At 37.4% G+C, this 22,612-nt stretch overlaps 3 protein-coding genes across 5 annotated transcripts in view; all 3 read right to left on the bottom strand.

Moving 5' to 3' along the window:
• LOC141769761 (uncharacterized) overlaps positions 1–15,254 on the bottom strand; it is a 38,035-nt gene extending 22,781 nt beyond the window's left edge. Inside the window, exon 1 of the mRNA XM_074639164.1 lies at positions 14,886–15,254. Coding sequence (XP_074495265.1) covers positions 14,886–15,057 — 172 coding nt within the window. The 5' untranslated portion in view covers positions 15,058–15,254. The remainder of the gene's footprint in view (positions 1–14,885) is intronic.
• On the bottom strand, positions 376–11,542 carry LOC141770106 (uncharacterized). Its single transcript, XM_074639769.1, has 6 exons — positions 11,113–11,542; positions 9,931–10,964; positions 8,064–8,238; positions 6,783–7,899; positions 2,735–2,910; positions 376–2,496 (listed from the first exon to the last, which is right to left on the bottom strand). The coding sequence occupies exons 1-6, from the start codon at positions 11,282–11,284 to the stop codon at positions 1,517–1,519; spliced, it is 3,654 nt and encodes a 1,217-aa protein (XP_074495870.1). The 5' UTR covers positions 11,285–11,542; the 3' UTR covers positions 376–1,516.
• LOC141769757 (uncharacterized) lies at positions 12,195–22,503 on the bottom strand. 3 transcript variants are annotated; one of them, XM_074639153.1, is made up of 4 exons: positions 22,228–22,503; positions 18,511–21,536; positions 15,623–17,813; positions 12,195–14,755 (listed from the first exon to the last, which is right to left on the bottom strand). In XM_074639153.1, exons 1-2 carry the CDS (start codon positions 22,397–22,399, stop codon positions 19,894–19,896), a joined length of 1,815 nt encoding a protein of 604 aa, XP_074495254.1. In that variant the 5' UTR covers positions 22,400–22,503; the 3' UTR covers positions 12,195–14,755; positions 15,623–17,813; positions 18,511–19,893. The 3 variants fall into 3 exon arrangements, with proteins under 3 accessions (XP_074495254.1, XP_074495255.1, XP_074495256.1); XM_074639154.1 differs by lacking the exon at positions 15,623–17,813; XM_074639155.1 differs by lacking the exon at positions 22,228–22,503 and having other exon boundaries at positions 18,511–19,891.
• Positions 22,504–22,612: the final 109 nt, after the last annotated feature.

Below are 22,612 nucleotides of genomic sequence, written 5' to 3'. Positions count from 1 at the left end.
CTGGCATCCTCCTAGAACTAGTCCATTACTGTGCAATCTTCATTCTAGGTCCTTTTTACTAGACCAGTGTATCTCAAGAAGTCAAACAGCCACATTATTCCTTTTCCTTTATACCATTATATTACATATTATATATTATTCATATTTCTGTTAATCACATGTTCCTCATTTCAGTTAACATCACTTCTGTTTCTGCCTCATACCTCCTAGGTGACACAAGAACATGCTGTACTGTCTCTGGCTGCTGGCACTGCTCACATAACCTAGTTGGATAATGAGGTTATTTTCTCTGTACTACTATAAAGTATAGAGTAGTAAAGTAGTACTAAAATAAAAGTATCAATAGCACAATTTAAAATACCCCTGCACTCAATATTTTAGTAAACATAACACAATTTATTGTTAAGATACATACACAAAATCACAAAAACATAATTTCATTGCCCACGTCTCTTTGACCACTGATCATTGCATTTATTATTTAGGCTGAATCGCAGACAGCACCATGTAGTACATTGGCTACAATTTGTGTTTGTGGGTCACCTCCAGAGCCCAAAACAACAACAAATTATATTAAGTTGATGCCATGACAAAATACATTAAAATGTAAAATGAAATGACATCTTGCAGATGAAGAAAAAAGTTGGCAGGATGACAACAGAAGTGACCCAACACCACTAGAGAGCTTCAACATCAGAGAGTTCACAATCCACTCATATTAAGTAAGGTGGCGGATGGAAAGAATATACTTTTAACAGGTCAAACATTTGTAGAAACTATAAACTTACTTTGCAACAAATATTTTTTTAGATTCTGGAGATTATGATTGTGTCGAAGAAACCGGCAGCAGTCGGGAGGCTGAGGCACGAAAAGCCAACACTAGGATCAGCAGTGATTCATGGAGAGACCTACGTCTGGTCAGCTAACATTACTGCCAAGCAGGTGAAATATAGAGTGATGTTGTGGTTTTAGCTGTCGTGTGTTGCCTCATTGTTTTGAGCGATGCTCGTTCATGTCAATGTAGAGCGAGCACAAGCGCGAGCCCGACGCTGACTTTTGTTGATTTAACGGCCACAGGTGTCGCTGTTAACAAGCATTTCTGATTCTTACAAACAGTCCCTTTAAGAGATTATAATAGTTTCAAAGAAATGTTTCTAACAAAAATGAGTAATACAGTAATATGAGGGAGAAAACGAGTTTAGTTCAACACAACTTGATGGCATTGTTGACAATATACTACTTCAACTTATGGTGACCTCGTCTCAATGGGGAATTGTAGACATTCAGTTACAGAGATGTAGTGATTGCATTTCATTCAGTTAGTGAACACGTATCCACAGCAGTTTCAGCTCTGTGGTTTCTCCTGTGTTTATTGATTCACAGGTGCTTTTTCAAGTCTGATTTGAGTAAAACTTTCCCTTCAAGTGCTGCAATTATGTGACTCCTCACTGCTGTGATTTCTTCTGTTTTGACCATGTACCACTTGTATCACCAAATATTTTTTTCAAATACAACGCTACTTGTCTATATGGGTTCTTATATGCTTTGCCAATTGAGACGCATCAAAGTATCTTTTCCCACAGATCTTGCAAAGGTACGGCTTCTCACCAGTGTGGGCTCTTCGAATGTGGGACAACAAGTCATTACTACGCGTGAAATATTTTTCACATATTTTGCAAGAATATCGCTTCTCACCTGTGTGGGTTCTCATGTGGACCGTCAAGTCACTGTTACGACCGAAAACTTTCCCACATATTTTGCAAGAATATGGCTTTTCACCCGAGTGTATTCGTATATGACCATTCAATACTGATTTCTGAGTGAAGCTTTTCCCACACATGTTGCAAGAATATGGCTTCTCGTCTGTGTGGATTCTTAGGTGTCTCTGCCAATCTGAGTTGTTCTTGAAAGCTTTCTCACAGGTGTCACATTTGAAAGACTTTTCACCCGTGTGAGAATTAAAGTGAATTGTTGAAAGAGTAGGATTACATACGTAGTTGCTGTGACTTGTGCATTTGTAATGTCTCGTGTCTGGCATTGGCTCTTCATTTCTAGTTGATCCTGAGTCTCCATTCTTGCCTTCTTTCTGATCTTGGCTCTCAGCTACATGAGAGTTGTGAGAGAGGAGCTGGTGGTCACTGTTTGGTTCTGATACTTCAGGATTTTCCCAGTCAGATTCGTCTTTTAGCCAACTAATACACATGCTAACTGGGAGCTCTGTCTCTGCTGTACTCTGACTTTGGTCAGAATAAAAGTCCAGAGTCTGATCTTCACTGTGGTCACTTTCCTCATCAGTATGAGTCAACATAAAGGTCTCAGTCTCCTGCTTCAGTTCAAGCTGCTCTCCCTCCTGACTGGTGCTGAGCTCCTCCTGTTCCTCTTTAATCTGTGGAGGCTCTGGGTCCTCTTGGTCCAGACTGGAGTTCCTCTCCTGAATACAGAGCTGCTGGTCAGCGAGAACCTCCTCCTCCTTACAGACATGTTGCTGTGGGAGCTCTGGAGGGACAGACAACAATAAGAAGAGGATACTACTGATAATAGAAAAAAGGATAGCTGCGAAGAAAAAAACAAGTATGTATTTTAAGCATTAGGATGGTATATGAGTTTTTATAGTGCCTCTTGTGTTTTTTTTTTTTATATGAACCTTAATTCTGCAAATAAAGTTTGAATTGAATTGAATTGAATTGAATATCACACTCCCTTGTTGGTATATTAAAGAACAGGTTTTACATACCTATCCTGTGTAAATTTATTTCAGGTTTCCAAACGATATCCAACAGTTTGCGCTGACGATCGATCTCTTCCTCGTACTCGATAATGGTTTTATTAAAAACTCTGAATATTTCTTCAGCAGCAGCAGTTAGTCGCTCGTTGACAAACTCTCTCAAATACTCAACTGAAGACATTGTTGTTTAGTTACAAATGAAATATGTATCTGTGCAGCGAGTTTAATATCGTCTTCCAGCTAATACAACACGTCCATGAAGCTAATGCTACTAGTGCTTGTGTTGTTTACCTCCGCTGGTTGTCACACTGTTAAGGTCCGACAGTGGAAGTCAGTCAGCTTATCGTTCCGCTTTCAATCAGCGTTGTACATCTTTATATCTTGGGGTTTCAAGGCCGCTGGCATCCTCCTAGAACTAGTCCATTACTGTGCCATCTTCATTCTAGGTCCTATTTACTGGACCAGTGTCTCTCAAAACAGCCGCTATATTCCTTTACCTCCATACTATTAGAAGAAGAAGAAAGCACTTAATTGATCCCCTGAGGGGAAATTAAATTTTTTCACTCTGTTGTTTTTTTTACAAACAGGCCCAAAATACACACATGCATAAACAGGACGTATATAAATGCATTAGTGGAGGGATGTCAGAGCGAGGGGGTTGCCCCTGACAGGCGCCTCAAGCAGTTGGAGGTTTGTTGCCTTGCTCATGGGCACCTCGGCAGTGCCCAAGAGGCAAACTGACATCTCTCCAGCTACCAGTTCACACTCAGTACTGAAAAAAAGTCTGAAAAAATGTCTGAAAAAAAAGTCTGAAAAAAAATATCTGAAAATGTCAGACAAAAAAAGTCTGAAAAAAAGATCTGAAAAATGTCTGAAAAAAAAGTCTGAAAAAAATTTCTGAAAAATGTCCGAAAAAGAGATCAAAAAAAATGTCCGAAAAAAATATCTATAAAATGTCTGAAAAAACAGATCTGAAAAAAAAAAATCTGAAAAAAAAGATCTGAAAAATGTCGGACAAAAAAAGTGTGAAAAAAAGATCTGAAAAATGTCTGACAAAAAAAGTGTGAAAAAAAGATCTGAAAAATATCGGAAAAAAAAAGTCTGAAAAAATGTCCGAAAAAAAGACCTAAAAAAAGTCTGAAAAAAAAGATCGGAAAAATATCTGAAAAAACAGATCTGAAAACAGATTTGAAAAAATTTACGAAAAAAAAGATCTGAAAAAAGTGTGAAAAATGTCGGATAAAAAAAGTGTGAAAAAAAAGATCTGAAAAATGTCTGAAAAAAAAGTGTGAAAAAAAAGATCTGAAAAATGTCTTAAAAAAAAGTGTGAAAAAAAAGATCTGAAAAATGTCAGACAAAAAAAGTCTGAAAAAAAAGATCTGAAAAATGTCTGACAAAAAAAGTGAAAAAAAGATCTGGAAAAAAAAGATCTCGAAAAAAAAGTCTGAAAAAAAAGATCTGAAAAATGTCTGAAAAAAAAGTCTAAAAAAAAAGATCTGAAAAATGTCGGACAAAAAAAGTCTGAAAAAAAAGATCTGAAAAATGTCGGACAAAAAAGGTCTGAAAAAAAAGATCTGAAAAATGTCGGACAAAAAAAGTCGGACAAAAAAAGATCTGAAAAATGTCGGACAAAAAAAGTCTGAAAAAAAAGATCTGAAAAATGTCGGACAAAAAAGGTCTGAAAAAAAAGATCTGAAAAATGTCGGACAAAAAAAGTCGGACAAAAAAAGATCTGAAAAATGTCGGACAAAAAAAGTGTGTAAAAAAGATCTGAAAAATGTTGGATAAAAAAAGTCTGAAGAAAAAGATCTGAAAAATGTCTGAAAAAAAAGTCTGAAAAAATGTCAGAAAAAAAAGATCTAAAAAAATGTCCGAAAAAAAAGATCTGAAAAATGTCTGAAAAAACAGATCTGGAAAAAAATTCTGAAAAACAGATCTGAAAAAATTTACGAAAAAAAAGATCTGAAAAAAGTCTGAAAAATGTCGGATAAAAAAAGTCTGAAAAAAAAGTCTGAAAAAATGTCCGAAAAAAAAGATCTGAAAAAAGTCTGAAAAATGTCGGATAAAAAAAGTCTGAAAAAACAGATCTGAAAAAATGTACGAAAAAAAAGTCTGAAAAAAAAGATCTGAAAAATGTCGGACAAAAAAAGATCTGAAAAATGTTGGACAAAAAAAGTGTGAAAAAAAGATCTGAAAAATGTCGGACAAAAAAAGTCTGAAAAAAAAGATCTGAAAAATGTCGGACAAAAAAAGTCTGAAAAGAAATTCTGAAAAAATGTCCGAAAAAAAAGATCTAAAAAAATGTCCGAAAAAAAAGATCTGAAAAAAGTCTGAAAAAAAAGTCTGAAAAAAAAGATCTGAAAAATGTCGGACAAAAAAAGTCTGAAAAAAAAGATCTGAAAAATGTACGAAAAAAAATATCTGAAAAAAGTCTGAAAAATGTCGGATGAAAAAAGTCTGAAAAATGTCGGATAAAAAAAGTCTGAAAAAAAATATCTGAAAAAATATCTGAAAAATGTTGGACAAAAAAATGTACGAAAAAAAATATCTGAAAAAATGTACGAAAAAAAATATCTGAAAAAAGTCTGATAAAAAAAGTCTGAAAAAAGATCTGAAAAATGTCTGAAAAAAAAGATCAGGAAAAAAAAGTCTGAAAAAAAATATCTGAAAAATGTCTGAAAAAATGTCTGAAAAAATGTCAGAAAAAAAATATCTAAAAAAATTTCCGAAAAAAAAAATCTGAAAAATGTTTGAAAAAACAGGTCTGAAAAAATGTACGAAAAAAAATATCTGAAAAAAGTCTGATAAAAAAAAGTCTGAAAAAAAAAATCTGAAAAATGTCTGAAAAAAAAGTCTGAAAAAATGTCCGAAAAAAAAGATCAGGAAAAAAAAGTCTGAAAAAAAGATCTGAAAAAAGTCTGAAAAAAAAGATCTGAAAAAAGTCTGAAGAAAAAGATCTGAAAAATGTCTGAAAAAAAAGTCTGAAAAAATGTCCGAAAAAAAAGATCTAAAAAAATTTCCGAAAAAAAAGATCTGAAAAATGTTTGAAAAAACTGATCTGAAAAAATATCCGAAAAAAAAGATCTGAAAAAAGTCTGATAAAAAAAGTCTGAAAAAAAAGATCTGAAAAATGTCTGAAAAAAAGACAAAAAAAAAAGTCACTACAGTCAGAGCTACTGCCATATTACATATTATGCATTATACATATTTCTCTTAATCACATGTTCCTCATTTCAGTTAACTTCTCTTCTGTTTCTGCCTCATACCTCCTAGGTGACACAAGAACATGCTGTACTGTCTCTGGCTGCTGGCACTGCTCACATAACCTGGTTGGATAATGAGGTTATTTTCTCTGTACTCCTATAAAGTACAGAGTAGTAAAGTTGTACTTAAGTAAAAGTAGCAATAGCACAATGTAAAAATACCCCTGGATTCAACATGTTAGTAAATATAAGAACATTTATTGTTAGAATACATACACAAGATCACAAAAACAGAATTTCATTGCCCACGTCACTTTGGCCACTGATCATTGTATTTATCATTTAGGCTGAATTGCTGACAGCACCATGTATTACATCGGCTACAATTTGTTTTTCTGGGTCACCTCTAAAGCCCAAAACAACAAAAATTATTTCAAGTATTTGCTGTGCAACAAATATTTTTCCAAGATTTGGGAGATTAAGATTGTTTCAAAGAAATGTTGTTGATACCAAAATTATGAGTAAAGCAGTACTATGAAGGGGAAAAAAATAGGTTAGTTTAAAAAAATGTGATGGCATTATTGACAATATACAACTTCATTACACTCAGATATTGAGACTTTTTCTCAATAGGACATTTTAGACATTCAATTAAAGAGAAGTAGCTATTTCCAAAAGTGTATTTCATTGAGTTATTCAGTTAGTGAACATGTCTCCACAGCAGTTTCGGCTCGATGCTTTCTCCTGTGTATATTGATCCTCTGGTGTTTTTTTAAGTCTGTCATTTGAGTGAAATGTTTAAGTGCTGCAATTGAACTGAATTGTCTCCCACATATTTTCAAATACAAGGCTACTTGCCTGTATGGGATCTTACATGCTTTTTCAATTGAGACGCATCAAAGAATCTTTCCCAACAGATCTTGCAAAGATACGGTTTCTCACCAGTGTGGGCTCTTCTAATGTGGACCAACAAGTCACTATTACGACAGAAATCTTTCCCACATGTTTTGCACAAATATGGCCTCTCACCAGTGTGGGCTCTTCTCATGTGGTCCATCAAGTTACCGCTAGATCTGAAATAATTTCCACATGTTTTGCACAAATATGGCTTCTCACCGGTGTGGGTTCTCATGTGGTCCATCAAGTTACTGCTAGATCTGAAATCTTTTTCACATGTTTTGCAAGGATATGATTTCTCTCCTGTGTGGATTCTCATGTGTTTTATCAAATTACCGCTACACTTGAAACTTTTCTCACATGTTTTGCATGTAAACGGCTTCTCGTCTGTGTGGATTCTCAGGTGTCTCCGCCAATTTGAGTTGTTGTTGAAAACTTTTTCACAGGTGTGACATTTGAAAGACTTTTTATTTGTGTGAGTATTAAACTCAATCATTGTGCTTGTGCATTTGTGATGCCTCTTCTTTGGTTTTGGCTCTGCATTTCTAGTTGAGTCTCCATTCTTGCCTCCTTTCTGATCTTGGCTCTCATTTACATGAGAGTTGTGAGAGAGGAGCTGGTGGTCACTGTTTGGTTCTGCAGAGTTTTTAACTGATGTGATGATAATAGACTTATCAGCTAGATTCTGATTTAAATCATGATTCAAATACGATACACTGTTTGGTTCTGATACTTCAGGATTTTCCCAGTCAGATTCGTCTTTTATCCAACTGATACACATGCTAGCTGGGAGCTCTGTCTCTGCTACACTCTGACTTTGGTCAGGATTAAAGTTCAGAGTCTGATCTTCACTGTGATCACTTTCCTCATCAGTATGAGTCAACATAAAGGTCTCAGTCTCCTGCTTCAGTTCAAGCTGCTCTCCCTCCTGACTGGTGCAGAGTTCCTCCTGTTCCTCTTTAATCTGTGGAGGCTCTGGGTCCTCTTGGTCCAGACTGGAGTTCCTCTCCTGAATACAGAGCTGCTGGTCAGCGAGAACCTCCTCCTCCTTACAGACATGTTGCTGTGGGAGCTCTGGAGGGACAGACAACAAAAGGAAGAGGATACTACTGTGATTATTAAGCAGAAAATGCAGACATGCGAGTAAATGAGTATCCAGCATATATTTAAACAATAGTAATCATATCTTAATCGAATTCCTCTGCTTTGTGTTATTGAAATAATTAAGTTTTACACACCTATCCTGTTCAACTTTATATCAGGTTTCCAAACAACATCCAACAGTTTGCGCTGACGATCGATCTCTTCCTGGTACTCGAAGATAGTTTTATTAAAGACTCTGAATATTTCTTCAGCAGCAGCAGTTAGTCGCTCGTTAACAAACTCTCTCAAATACTCAACTGAAGACATTGTTGTTTAATAACAAATGAAATATTAATCTGCTCTACAACAATTAAGATGACTCGAAGTTTTACTGATTGACTAACTTCCATAAATAAACTCAATCAATCCACTCAAGTAGCGCGACTGGCGCCTGTCATCTGTTTACTTCCGCCAGATGTTACACTGTTAAGTGTCCGACGGTGGAATGTATGTGTATTTTTGTTCCGTTCACAATTGTTCCCATTTTTACAGAACATGTGTTTAACACCATCGTCGGGGCTGTAACCAGTTATTTCAATAACATTTGTGGCTTATAAATAGGCAACAATGACAGCGCAGAAGCCTTTTTTTGTATTTAAACTAAGTATGGGAATTGTTGTGTTGGGTTTACATTTGCCCCCCACTGAATAATATGTCCTCATCAGAACCTGAGTCTCCATGTTTGCCTTCTTGTTGATCTTGGCTCACAGCTACATGTAAATTGTGAGACAGCTGATGGTTATTGTTTTGTTAGATATAATTATACATTAACGTTATAACAACATCATTTGACATAGCATATAGCACATGATCTACAGATTGTGTCACTTTATATCACGTTGAACCAATCACATGCATGACAATACACGGTTAAGAGAAATGCTGCAGATTAAAGACTGAAAACAAAAATGACCCAACTCCACTAGAGGGTTTATTCATTTAATTTTATTTCAATCAATAATTTCCATTTGTAAAAGAGTTCATAGATTCATGATCAGAGAGTTCACAGTCCACCCATATAATTGAGGTAATGTATTGTATGAAAATGGTAAAAAAAAAAGAAAGATTATTAATTCAACAGGTCAAACATTTATAGGAACTATGCAACAAAGATTTTTCAAAGATTTGGGAGATTATAATCGTTTAAAAAAAAATACTGTTGCTAAAAGCAATATTAGCAATACAGTGATGTGAAGGGGGTAAAACAGGTTAATTTAAAGCAGCAATGGGTAGAAATGGAGCAAATGATTAAAAAAAGTTTTTTTATAAAACGGTCACTATATCCTCACAGTAGTGCATGAGACAGGTAATCTGAATCATATACCTCTGTGTCCTCCGGTGCTCCTAACGGCATCTGCAAGATTTCACAGACCGGAGGAAAACAACCAATCAGAGCCGAGCTGGAGCCTTGCCATCTCTGAGCAGCTGTCAATCACTTGCAAGCTCCGATCAAACTAGGCAGCGCTGATCAAATATGAATCAATATTCTGTTACTGTAAAGCCTATTTTTCACCTCAGATGTTTTCAGAAACATCTTATAGTGTACTGTTTAGCTGTAAAATGAGAGTTTCTGACCCAGCAGCCATGTTGAGATCAGTTGAGGAAATACCAAGCACCGCGCCAGCTCCAGCTGGAGCAAACTTTCTCATTTTGCAGCTAAACAGTACAATACAAGATGTTTCTACTCATTACAATAAGATATTGTCACCTCTTAACGGGAAATGCTTTATTTACAAAGATGTTGCCATTACAAAAGGGTATTTATTTTAGTACGAGGACACTCATACAGAGGGGTTGGTGGTTTGTCCTGTTTATGGATGTATGTGAACTGAAAAAAACTTTTCCAAAAAAAGATGCATTCATTTGCATTTGGACTTGTGTGTGTTCAAATAGAAGGCTATTTGTCTGTACTCCTGTTATGCCTTTCCAATTCAAACATCTTTTCCCAAAGGTGTGCAATTATGGTTCCTCATCTGCATGGCTTATTAAATGAACCTTCAATAGTTTTGTCCACCTGAATCTTTTCCCACACGTTTTGCAAGGATATGGCTTCTCACCTGTATGGATTGTCATATGAGCTTTCAATAGTGATCTCCGACTGAATCGTCTCCCACAGGTGTTGCAAGAATGTGGCTTCTCACCTGTATGGACTTTCATATGAGCGTCCAATAGGGATTTCCGACCGAATATTTTCCCGCAGGTGGTGCAAGGATGTGTCTTCTCACCTGTGTGTGTTTTTGTATGAGCGTTCAATGTTGATACCTGACCGAATATTTTCCCACAGGTGGTGCAAGAAAATGGCTTCTCACCTGTGTGGATTCTTTTATGAGCGTTCAATGTTGATGTCCGACTAAATCTTCTCCCACACGTGTTGCAAGAAAACGGCTTCTCACCTGTGTGGATTCTCAGGTGTCTCTGCAATTGTGACTTATACTTAAAATCTTTCTCACACGTGACACATTGGAAAACGTCTTTACCTGTGTGAGTTTTACTGTGAATCGTTGACACAGTCGGGTTAGATATATTGTTAGTGCTGTTGCCTTTGCGATATCTTTTCTTTCGTTTTGGTTTTGCATTATTAGTTGGTCCTGAGTCTCCATTCTTGCCTCCTCTCTGATCTTGGCTCTCAGCTACATGAGAGTTGTGAGAGAGGAGCTGGTGGTCACTGTTTGGTTCTGATACCACAGAGCTTATAACTGGCATGTTGACTACAGACTCTTTCTCTGCTGGACTTAAAGTGTCATCAGAATTGAATTTCAGAGTCTGATCTTCACTGTGGTCACTTTCCTCATCAGTAGGAGTCAACATAAAGGTCTCAGTCTCCTGCTTCAGTTCAAGCTGCTCTCCCTCCTGATCGATGCAGAGTTCCTCCTGTTCCTCTTTAATCTGTGGAGGCTCTGGGTCCTCTTGGTCCAGACTGGAGTTCCTCTCCTGAATACAGAGCTGCTGGTCAGCGAGAACCTCCTCCTCCTTACAGACATGTTGCTGTGGGAGCTCTGGAGGGACAGACAACAGAAGGAAGAGGATACTACTGATAATAGAAAAAACAAATAAGCAAATAAGTTTGTATTTAAACCATAAGGACTCTATATGAGTCATATTCCCATGTTTTTGCTTTTAAAGACCATTAAAGTTTTTACACACCTATCCGGTGTAACTTTATTTCAGGTTTCCAAACGACATCCAACAGTTTGCGCTGACGATCGATCTCTTCCTCGTACTCGATAATAGTGTTTTTAAAAACTCTGAATATTTCTTCAGCAGCAGCAGTTAGTCGCTCGTTGACAAACTCTCTCAAATACTCAACTGAAGACATTGTTGTTTAATTACAAACAAGATAAATCTCTGTGCAGCGACTACAATATCGTCCTCCAGCTAATTCATCAGGAGCATACAGCTAATGCTACTAGCGCTTGTGTTGTTTACTTCCGCAGGATGTCACACTGTTAAGTTCCGACAGTGGAATGTGTGTATACTTTGTTCCGCTTGCAGCTATGGAAAAACTATGAAACCACTGTATACCTGCTTGGTCAATATGAGGCTGCCCCACTGATTAAACTACCAAATGGTATTAAATCCTATATTAACTTAATCTCCAGCCCGTGAGATAAACACCTCTTGTTCACAACAACTTAAAGGTCCCATATTGTAAAAAGTAAGGTCTTTTATATTATAAAGCAGGTTTAAGTGCTATATAAATACTGTGGAAGTATCAACGCTCAAAATACTGAGAAACACACACACACAGCCCGTATTCAGAAATTGTGCGTTTGAAACAAGCCGTTAGGATTTCTGTCCATTTGTGATGTCACAAATATACAATATTTAGATCATTACACGGTTTTAAACATAAACATTCTGAATGTGTCCCAGTTTATTTCCTGTTGCAGTGAATGTAAATAACATCAGCTGACAGGAAGTAAACATGGACCCAAGCTGTTGCCTAGCAACGCAATTCCGTTGAAAGGTGCTAAAACGGAGCGTTTCAGAAAGAGGTTGAATACAAGTATATTCAGGGAGACAGTAAGAGGAAAATAAAGTTGTTTTTTTAACATTACAGCATGTAAACATGTTCTAGTAGAAACACAAAATACAAGTATGAACCAGAAAATGAGCACGATATGGGACCTTCAACACTCTAATATGACGACTTGAACTTTTGATGTCAGTCACACCCATCTGCTGTCTTGATGAAAAGAATTTGCTCATAGCTTTAGACTTCAGGATAAATCTGGTATTCTTACATCATTACCTTACAAAGCTTTATTGTTAGAATACAAACATGATATCGAATAACTGCATTTTGCTACCCACATTTCTTTGGACACTAATCATTGTACTTATTTATTACTTTATTTATGTATTGCTGATACATTAACAGCACCATGTAGCACACCATCTACAATTTGTGTTCATTGTATGCATATGCATGCTTGTAGTTACCGTAATCATCCATTTCATCAATTTGGGAACATCAGTGTAAAAAAATATAATTTATAAAAATATTTATATAGTTAACAAAATTCTCTGACATCATGTACCACACCAGATACAATGTGTTTGTGTCTTATTGACAGCCCAAAAACAACAACAATTATTATATCAAGTTGATCAAATCAAATGACATGCTGCAAATAAAAGAAAAGACTCTAAGTTGGCAGGGTCACAACATGAGTTGCCCAACACCAGTAGAAAGAGGGTTTCTCAGCCTCAACATCAAAGAGTTCACAAACCACTCATTAAATGAGGTGGAGTATAAAAATATATATAAAAAAGAATATACATGTAACAAGTCAAACATTTGTAGGAACTATGAACCCACTGTGCAAAAAAAGATGTTTCGAAGATTTGGGAGATTATGATTGTTACAAATAAATACTGATGCTAACAAAAATATGAGTAATGCAGTAATATGAAGGACAAAAAATAGGTAAATTGAGCAAAACTTGTATGCATTGTTGATGCTGTACCACTTCATTACAATAAGATATTGTGACCTCTTAATTAATGGAAAATACTTTATATACAATTACAAATATGTTACTACTATATTACAAAAGTATATTCCTTTTAGTGGGGTGAGAACCAAAAAGGTTTCAGCTCAGTCATTGGTCCTGTTTATGGATTGTTTTGTGCGGAATGAGAAGAACATTTCTCTTCACTTTTGTGGCTTTAGGTGAGCTTTGCTCATGAAGCATAACCACTGAGTCCTCTCCCGGATTTGCGAGTAGAAGTCTACCTGCCTGTATGCATGCAGTCTTATGTATGCCTTGCCAATTGAGACACATGGAATAATCTTTTTCCCACAGGTGTTGCAATTATTTGGCTACTCATCAGTGTGTGCTCTTTCATGTGGACTGTGAAGTCTCCACAGAACTCTCCTGTGTTTTGCAAGTCCACTGCTAGTCACTTGTATGAAGTCTTGAGTGCCTTTTCAAGTCTATCATCCGATGGTACCTTTTCCCACAGGTGCTGCAGTTAAACGGCTTTTCATCCGAGTGAATTTTAATGTGGACTTTCAAGTCACCGTTAACTCTGAATTTTTTTCCACATGTTTTGCATGAATATGGCTTTTCACCTGTGTGAATTGTTTTATGCCTCCTTAATGTTGATATGTCATTAAAACCAGTCTCACAGATGTTGCAAAAATATGGCTTCTCATCTGTGTGAACCCTAAAGTGTCTATCTAATTTGTACTTGGTATCAAAATCTTTCCCACAAACGTCACATATGTGATTACCTGTGTAAATATTCAGGGGAGTCTTACATACATTGTTACTGTGACTTTTGTTTGAGTCTCCATGCTTGCCTCCTTTCTGATCTTGGCTCTCAGCTACATGGGAGTCCTCTTGGTCCAGACTGGAGTTCCTCTCCTGAATAAAGAGCTGCTGGTCAGCGAGAACCTCCTCGTCCTGACAAATATACTGAATTGTATGAATTCTTGAGTGCCTTCTCAAGTCTACCATCCGACAGTATCTTTTCCCACAGGTGTTGCATTTATACCGTTTTTCACCTGTGTGGGTTCTAATGTGGGATTTCACGTCACTGTTGAGTCTGAATGTTTTCCCACATATTTTGCATGAATATGGCCTTTCACCTGTGTGAATTCTTTTATGACCATTCAATGTTGATGACCAACTAAATCTTTTCCCACACGTGTTGCAAGCAAACGGCTTCTCACCTGTGTGTTTTCTCAGGTGTCTCTTCAATAGTGACTTAAACTTAAAAACTTTCTTACATATGTCACACTGGACAATGTTTTTACCTGTGCGAGTATTACCGTGAACTGTCGACATAATAGGGTTAGATACACTGTTAGCGGCACTGTTGCTTTTGTGATATATTTTCTTTGGTTTTGGTTCTGCATTACTAGTTGATCCTGAGTCTCCATTCTTGCCTTCTTCCTGATCTTGGCTCTCAGCTACATGAGAGATGTGAGAGAGGAGCTGGTGGTCACTGTTTGGTACCAACACCACAGAGATTATAACTGGCATGTTGACTACAGACTCTTTCTCTGCTTCACTTAGAGTTTTATCAGCATTCAAGTCCAGAGACTGATCTTCATTGTGGTTACTTTCCTCATCAGTAGGAGTCATCATAAAGGTCTCAGTCTCCTGCTTCAGTTCAAGCTGCTCTCCCTCCTGACTGGTGCAGAGTTCCTCCTGTTCCTCTTTAATCTGTGGAGGCTCTGGGTCCTCTTGGTCCAGACTGGAGTTCCTCTCCTGAATACAGAGCTGCTGGTCAGCGAGAACCTCCTCCTCCTTACAGACATGTTGCTGTGGGAGCTCTGGAGGGACAGAGGACAAAAGGAAGAGGATACTACTGTGTTGGTAGAGGGATAAAATGCAGATATGGAGGTAAATTAGTACCAGAATATATTTAAACAATTTTAAACGATTAAAACATGCTTTACACACCTGTCGTGTGCAACTTTAACTCGGGTTTCGAAACGATATCCAACAGTTTGCGCTGACTATCAATCACTTCCTGGTACTCGAAGATAGTTTTATTAAAAACTCTGAATATTTCTTCAGCAGCAGCAGTTAGTCGCTCGTTGACAAACTCTCTCAAATACTCAACAGAAGACATTGTTGTGTAATTACAGATGAAGTTATTATCTGCGCTGCGACTACAACATCGTCTTCCAGCTAATTCTACACGTGTATTCAGCTAAACGTAGCAAGCGCCTGTTTTGTTTACTTCCGCTGGATGTCACACTGTTAAGTTCCGGCAGTGAGTTCGTCTTTCGTTCCGCTTTAACTGAGGGTTGCGCATCTTCATTTGACTGAGGATATTAGGTTATTTCCTCTGAACTACCCATGGTACTTCTGCATTTAACTGATGTTTTTCGAGTTATTTCGAAAACAATCATTTTAAATAAATAAAGGGGGAAGAACTTAACACAGATTAGTGGGTGCAAATGTGTAAATGTCAAAATACCCATGCATTCAAAATGTTAGTGAAATGAAACGTGAAGGTTCTCATGCACAATATAGCCCGTCAGTGATTGGCCATGATGTGTAAATATATTTTTTTGTAGCTTGTAGTTGAGGTGGAGCTATATCATTTTTATTTATGTACTGCTGATACATTAACAGCACCATGTAGCCCACCATCTACAATTTGTGTTCATTGTACAGTATGTCATATGTACCTTGCTTGCTTGTAGTTGCCCTAATCATCCAGTTTATCAATTTGGAAACATCAGTCTGAAAAGGCATAATTTATAAAACATATTTATATAGTTTAAAAAAAAATCTCTGACAACACCATGTAGCATACAATGTGTGTTTGTGTCTTCTTGACAGCCTAAAACAACAAAAAATATTATATCAAGTTAAAAAAATTAAATGACAAATAAAAGAAAAAACTCCAAGTTAGCAGAGTGACAACATAAGTGACCCAACACCAGTAGAAAGAGGGGTTTTCAGCTTCAACATCAAAGAGTTCACAATCCACTCATTAAATGAGGTGTAGTATAAAAATATATATAAAAAAGAATATACATGTAACAAGTCAAACATTTGTAGGAACTATGAACCCACTGCGCAAAAAAAGATGTTTCAAAGATTTGGAAGATTATGATTGTTACAAATAAATAATGATGCTAACAGAAATATGAGTAATGCAGTAATATGAAGGACAAAAAATTAGGTAAATTGAGCAAAACTTGCATGCATTGTTGATGATGTACCACTTCATTACAATAAGATATTTTGACCTGTAATTTATTAAAAAAACTTTATATACAATTACAAATGTCCCTCCACAGAACCCTCCCGTGTTTTGCAAGTCCACTGCTAGTCACTTGTATGAGTTCTTGTGTGCCTTTTCAATTCTATCATCCGACGGTATCTTGTCCCACAGGTGTTGCAGTTAAACCGCTTTTCACCTGTGTGGGTTCTACTGTGGACTTTCAAGTCACTGTTAAGTCTGAATTTTTTTCCACATGTTTTGCATGAATATGGCCTTTCACCTGTGTGAATTGTTTTATGCCTCCTTAATGTTGATATGTCATTAAAACCAGTCCTACAGGTGTTGCAAAAATATGGCTTCTCATCTGTGATGTCTTGTCTGTTGTTTTGTTTCTGCATTACTAGTTGATCCCAAGTGTCCATTCTTGCCTTCTTTCTGATCTTGGCTCTCAGCTACATGAGAGTTGTGAGAGAGGAGCTGGTGGTCACTGTTTGCTTCTGATACCACAGAGCTTATAACTGGCATGTTGAATACAGACTCTTTCTCTGCTGGACTTAAAGTGTCATTAGAATTGAATTTCAGAGTCTGATCTTCACTGTGGTCACTTTCCTCATCAGTAGGAGTCAACATAAAGGTCTCAGTCTCCTGCTTCACTTCAAGCTGCTCTCCTTCCTGACTGGTGCAGAGTTGCTCCGGTTCCTCTTTAATCTGTGGAGGCTCTGGGTCCTCTTGGTTCAGACTGGAGTTCCTCTCCTGAATAAAGAGCTGCAGGTCAGCGAGAACCTCCTCGTCCTGACAGATATACTGAATTGTATGAATTCTTGAGTGCCTTCTCAAGTCTGTCATCCGACAGTATCTTTTCCCACAGGTGTTGCATTTATACCGTTTTTCACCTGTGTGGGTTCTAATGTGGACTTTCACGTCACTCTTGAGTCTGAATTTTTTCCCACATATTTGACATGAATATGGCCTTTCACCTGTGTGGATTGTTTTATGTCTCGTTAATGTTTGCATGTCCTTAAACCTATTCCCACAGGTGTTGCAAAAATATGGCTTCTCATTTTTGTGAGCCCTAAGGTGTCTATCCAATTTGGACTTAATATCAAAATCTTTCCCACAGAAGTCACATATGTAAAGTGGAAACGTTTTATCCGTCGAAGTATTCAGGTGGGTCGTAAATACATTGTTGCTGTGACTTTTGTCTTGGCTTTCCATTGGTTCTGGCTCTGTATTTCTGGTTGATCCTGACTCTCCATTCTTGCCTCCTTTCTGATCTTGGCTCTCAGCTACATGAGAGGTGTGAGAGAGGAGCTGGTGGTCGCTGTTTGGTTCAGGTATCGCAGAGCTAACTGGCATGTTGACCAAAGACTCTGTCTCTGATGCACTTACAGTGTCATCAGGATTAAAGTCCAGAGTCTGATCTTCACTGTGGTCACTTTCCTCATCAGTAGGAGTCAATATAAAGGTCTTAGTCTCCTGCTTCACTTCAAGCTGCTCTCCCTCCTGACTGGTGCAGAGTTCCTCCTGTTCCTCTTTAATCTGTGGAGGCTCTGGGTCCTCTTGGTCCAGACTGGAGTTCCTCTCCTGAATACAGAGCTGCTGGTCTGCGAGAACCTCCTCGTCCTGAAAGATATACTGCAGTGGGAGCTCTGGAGGGAGAAAGGAAACAGGACGTGTGATGGAAGAAAAACTGACACCAGAGCAAATACTATACTAATGCGATGTTGAATGAGTTCCAAACATTCCCCTGTCCAACGCTTTGCTCCAGCCTGAAGTATCGCTATTTGGTGGATCGGCATAAACTTTAGTATACACATTCAGGATGAATTATACTGACTTTAGTTATCCCCTAACTTTTATCTTCCGCCATCGGCAGGTCTTTTTTTTTTTACTTTGACAATACTTGAGTGCATGACCAGATGCTTCCAAAACTAATAATAAAAATAATAAATGTATTTATATAGCACTTCTCAAAACAGATGTTACAAAGTGCTTCACAAGACAATAAAAGCTGAAAAACAGAACATCACAGAACATATCAATAATAATATAAATGGTAAAATGGTAGGACAAGTTGATAAAACAAATATGCAGTATATATACATAAATGTGTATAAATAAACACATACGTCCAGAAACGGATGTTTATATACATATATTTATACCCAGCCTTATACTTATAGGAATACTATCCTAAGAAAAGAAAACAAATAAAAATGTACCCTCCCATGAGCCACAGCTGTAAGCATACTACCAGGCTGATGGTGAACATGGTAAATAATATACCTGCTAAACATTAACGTGTTATATATTATGTACAGTGAGATAATTTAAAGGATTTCATACCTATCCTGTGCAGCTTTATTTCAGGTTTCCAAACGATATCCAACAGTTTGCGCTGACGATCGATCTCTTCCTCGTACTCGAAGATGGTCTTTTTAAAAACTCTGAATATTTCTTCAGCAGCAGCAGTTAGTCGCTCGTTGACAAACTCTCTCAAATACTCAACTGAAGACATTGTTGTGTAATTACAGATGAAGTTATTATCTGCGCTGCGACTACAACATCCTCTTCCAGCTAATTCAACACGTGTATTCAGCTAAACGTAGCAAGCGCCTGTTTTGTTTACTTCCGCTGGATGTCACACTGTTAAGTTCCGGCAGTGAGTTCGTCTTTCGTTCCGCTTTAACTGAGGGTTGCGCATCTTCATTTGACTGAGGATATTAGGTTATTTCCTCTGTACTACCCATGGTACTTCTGCATTTAACTGATGTTTTTCGAGTTATTTCGAAAACAATCATTTTAAATAAATAAAGGGGGAAGAACTTAACACAGATTAGTGGATGCAAATGTGTAAATGTCAAAATACCCATGCATTCAAAATGTTAGTGAAATGAAACGTGAAGGTTCTCATGCACAATATAGCCCGTCAGTGATTGGCCATGATGTGTAAATATATTTTTTTGTAGCATGTAGTTGAGGTGGAGCTATATCATTTTTATTTATGTACTGCTGATACATTAACAGCACCATGTAGCCCACCATCTACAATTTGTGTTCATTGTACAGTATGTCATATGTACCTTGCTTGCTTGTAGTTGCCCTAATCATCCAGTTTATCAATTTGGAAACATCAGTCTGAAAAGGCATAATTTATAAAACATATTTATATAGTTTAAAAAAAAATCTCTGACAACACCATGTAGCATACAATGTGTGTTTGTGTCTTCTTGACAGCCTAAAACAACAAAAATTATTATATCAAGTTAAAAAAATTAAATGACAAATAAAAGAAAAAACTCCAAGTTAGTAGAGTGACAACATAAGTGACCCAACACCAGTAGAAAGAGGGGTTTTCAGCTTCAACATCAAAGAGTTCACAATCCACTCATTAAATGAGGTGTAGTATAAAAATATATATAAAAAAGAATATACATGTAACAAGTCAAACATTTGTAGGAACTATGAACCCACTGCGCAAAAAAAGATGTTTCAAAGATTTGGGAGATTATGATTGTTACAAATAAATACTGATGCTAACAGAAATATGAGTAATGCAGTAATATGAAGGACAAAAAAATAGGTAAATTGAGCAAAACTTGCATGCATTGTTGATGATGTACCACTTCATTACAATAAGATATTTTGACCTGTAATTTATTAAAAAAACTTTATATACAATTACAAATGTCCCTCCACAGAACCCTCCCGTGTTTTGCAAGTCCACTGCTAGTCACTTGTATGAGTTCTTGTGTGCCTTTTCAATTCTATCATCCGACGGTATCTTGTCCCACAGGTGTTGCAGTTAAACCGCTTTTCACCTGTGTGGGTTCTACTGTGGACTTTCAAGTCACTGTTAAGTCTGAATTTTTTTCCACATGTTTTGCATGAATATGGCCTTTCACCTGTGTGAATTGTTTTATGCCTCCTTAATGTTGATATGTCATTAAAACCAGTCCTACAGGTGTTGCAAAAATATGGCTTCTCATCTGTGTGAACCCTAAAGTGTCTAACTAATTTGGACTTGGTATCAAAATCTTTCCCACAAATAGCACATATGTGGAGTGGAAACATTTGACCTGTGCATGTATTCAGGTGAGTCTTACATACATTGTTACTGTGACTTTTGTTTGGGTCTCCATGTGTGCCTCCTTTCTGATCTTGGCTCTCAGCTACATGAGAGTTGTGAGAGAGGAGCTGGTGGTTACAGTTTGGTTCTGATACTTCAGAGCTTTTAACTGATAAATTGACAATAGACTCCTTCTCAGCTGCATTCTGAGTTAAATCATGATTTAAGTCCAGAGTCTGATCTTCACTGTGGTTACTTTCCTCATCAGTAGGAGTCAACATAAAGGTCTCAGTCTCCTGCTTCACTTCAAGCTGCTCTCCTTCCTGACTGGTGCAGAGTTGCTCCGGTTCCTCTTTAATCTGTGGAGGCTCTGGGTCCTCTTGGTCCAGACTGGAGTTCCTCTCCTGAATAAAGAGCTGCTGGTCAGCGAGAACCTCCTCGTCCTGACAGATATACTGAATTGTATGAATTCTTGAGTGCCTTCTCAAGTCTGTCATCCGACAGTATCTTTTCCCACAGGTGTTGCATTTAAACCGTTTTTCACCTGTGTGGGTTCTAATGTGGACTTTCACGTCACTCTTGAGTCTGAATTTTTTCCCACATATTTGACATGAATATGGCCTTTCACCTGTGTGGATTGTTTTATGTCTCGTTAATGTTTGCATGTCCTTAAAACTATTCCCACAGGTGTTGCAAAAATATGGCTTCTCATCTTTGTGAGCCCTAAGGTGTCTATCCAATTTGGACTTAATATCAAAATCTTTCCCACAGAAGTCACATATGTAAAGTGGAAACGTTTTATCCGTCCAAGTATTCAGGTGGGTCGTAAATACATTGTTGCTGTGACTTTTGTCTTGGCTTTCCTTTGGTTCTGGCTCTGTATTTCTGGTTGATCCTGACTCTCCATGCTTGCCTCCTTTCTGATCTTGGCTCTCAGCTACATGAGAGGTGTGAGAGAGGAGCTGGTGGTCGCTGTTTGGTTCTGGTACCACAGGGTCTTTAACCGATATGTTGACAATAGACTCCTTGTCAGTTGTATTCTGAGTTAAATAATGATTCAAGTCCAGAGTCTGATCTTCACTGTGATCACTTTCCTCATCAGTAGGAGTCAACATAAAGGTCTCAGTCTCCTGCTTCACTTCAAGCTGCTCTCCCTCCTGACTGGTGCAGAGTTCCTCCTGTTCCTCTTTAATCTGTGGAGGCTCTGGGTCCTCTTGGTCCAGACTGGAGTTCCTCTCCTGAATACAGAGCTGCTGGTCTGCGAGAACCTCCTCATCCTGAAAGATATACTGCAGTGGGAGCTCTGGAGGGAGAAAGGAAACAGGACGTGTGATGGAAGAAAAACTGACACCAGAGCAAATACTATACTAATGCGATGTTGAATGAGTTCCAAACATTCCCCTGTCCAACGCTTTGCTCCAGCCTGAAGTATCGCTATTTGGTGGATCGGCATAAACTTTAGTATACACATTCAGGATGAATTATACTGACTTTAGTTATCCCCTAACTTTTATCTTCCGCCATCGGCAGGTCTTTTTTTTTTTACTTTGACAATACTTGAGTGCATGACCAGATGCTTCCAAAACTAATAATAAAAATAATAAATGTATTTATATAGCACTTCTCAAAACAGATGTTACAAAGTGCTTCACAAGACAATAAAAGCTGAAAAACAGAACATCACAGAACATATCAATAATAATATAAATGGTAAAATGGTAGGACAAGTTGATAAAACAAATATGCAGTATATATACATAAATGTGTATAAATGTACACATGTGTCCAGATGTTTATATACATATATTTATACCCAGCCTTATACTTATAGGAATACTATCCTAAGAAAAGAAAACAAATAAAAATGTACCCTCCCATGAGCCACAGCTGTAAGCATACTACCAGGCTGATGGTGAACATGGTAAATAATATACCTGCTAAACATTAACATGTTATATATTATGTACAGTGAGATAATTTAAAGGATTTCACACCTATCCTGTGCAGCTTTATTTCAGGTTTCCAAACGACATCCAACAGTTTGCGCTGACGATCGATCTCTTCCTCGTACTCGATAATAGTATTTTTAAAAACTCTGAATATTTCTTCAGCAGCAGCAGTTAGTCGCTCGTTAACAAACTCTCTCAAATACTCAACTGAAGACATTGTTGCTTACAAATGAGGTTGTGTTACGAGTCTACAGCTACAACTGTCCTCCGACAGCTGAGACGACTAGCTAGTAACGAGGCTCTTCCTTCAACCATCAGTCTTCTTCTTCTTCTTCGTGTTCTTTTTTTCTGGGCGGTTGGCAAACAAAGAGCTGATGCAGTACGCCACCTACCGGTATGGAGTGTGACTCCAGTCTAGCCTTTATAGACT

This window comes from Sebastes fasciatus, chromosome 6, assembly GCF_043250625.1.
Source record: "Sebastes fasciatus isolate fSebFas1 chromosome 6, fSebFas1.pri, whole genome shotgun sequence".
NCBI classification, from domain to species: domain Eukaryota; kingdom Metazoa; phylum Chordata; class Actinopteri; order Perciformes; family Sebastidae; genus Sebastes; species Sebastes fasciatus.
Note: the sequence above shows the minus strand (reverse complement) of the source record. Positions and strands in the feature narration are given on the sequence as shown.

Excerpts from the sequence above, each read along its gene's own strand:
- LOC141770106 (XM_074639769.1), bottom strand. The coding sequence starts at position 11,284 with ATGTCTTCAGTTGAGTATTTGAGAGAGTTTGTCAACGAGCGACTAACT. Across the intron at positions 10,965-11,112 it reads AATAAAGTTACACCGGATAG|AGCTCCCACAGCAACATGTC; the intron begins GTGTGTAAAAAC and ends CTGTCCCTCCAG. Across the intron at positions 7,900-8,063 it reads TATAAAGTTGAACAGGATAG|AGCTCCCACAGCAACATGTC; the intron begins GTGTGTAAAACT and ends CTGTCCCTCCAG.
- LOC141769757 (XM_074639153.1), bottom strand. The coding sequence starts at position 22,399 with ATGTCTTCAGTTGAGTATTTGAGAGAGTTTGTTAACGAGCGACTAACT. Across the intron at positions 21,537-22,227 it reads AATAAAGCTGCACAGGATAG|AGCTCCCACTGCAGTATATC; the intron begins GTGTGAAATCCT and ends TTCTCCCTCCAG.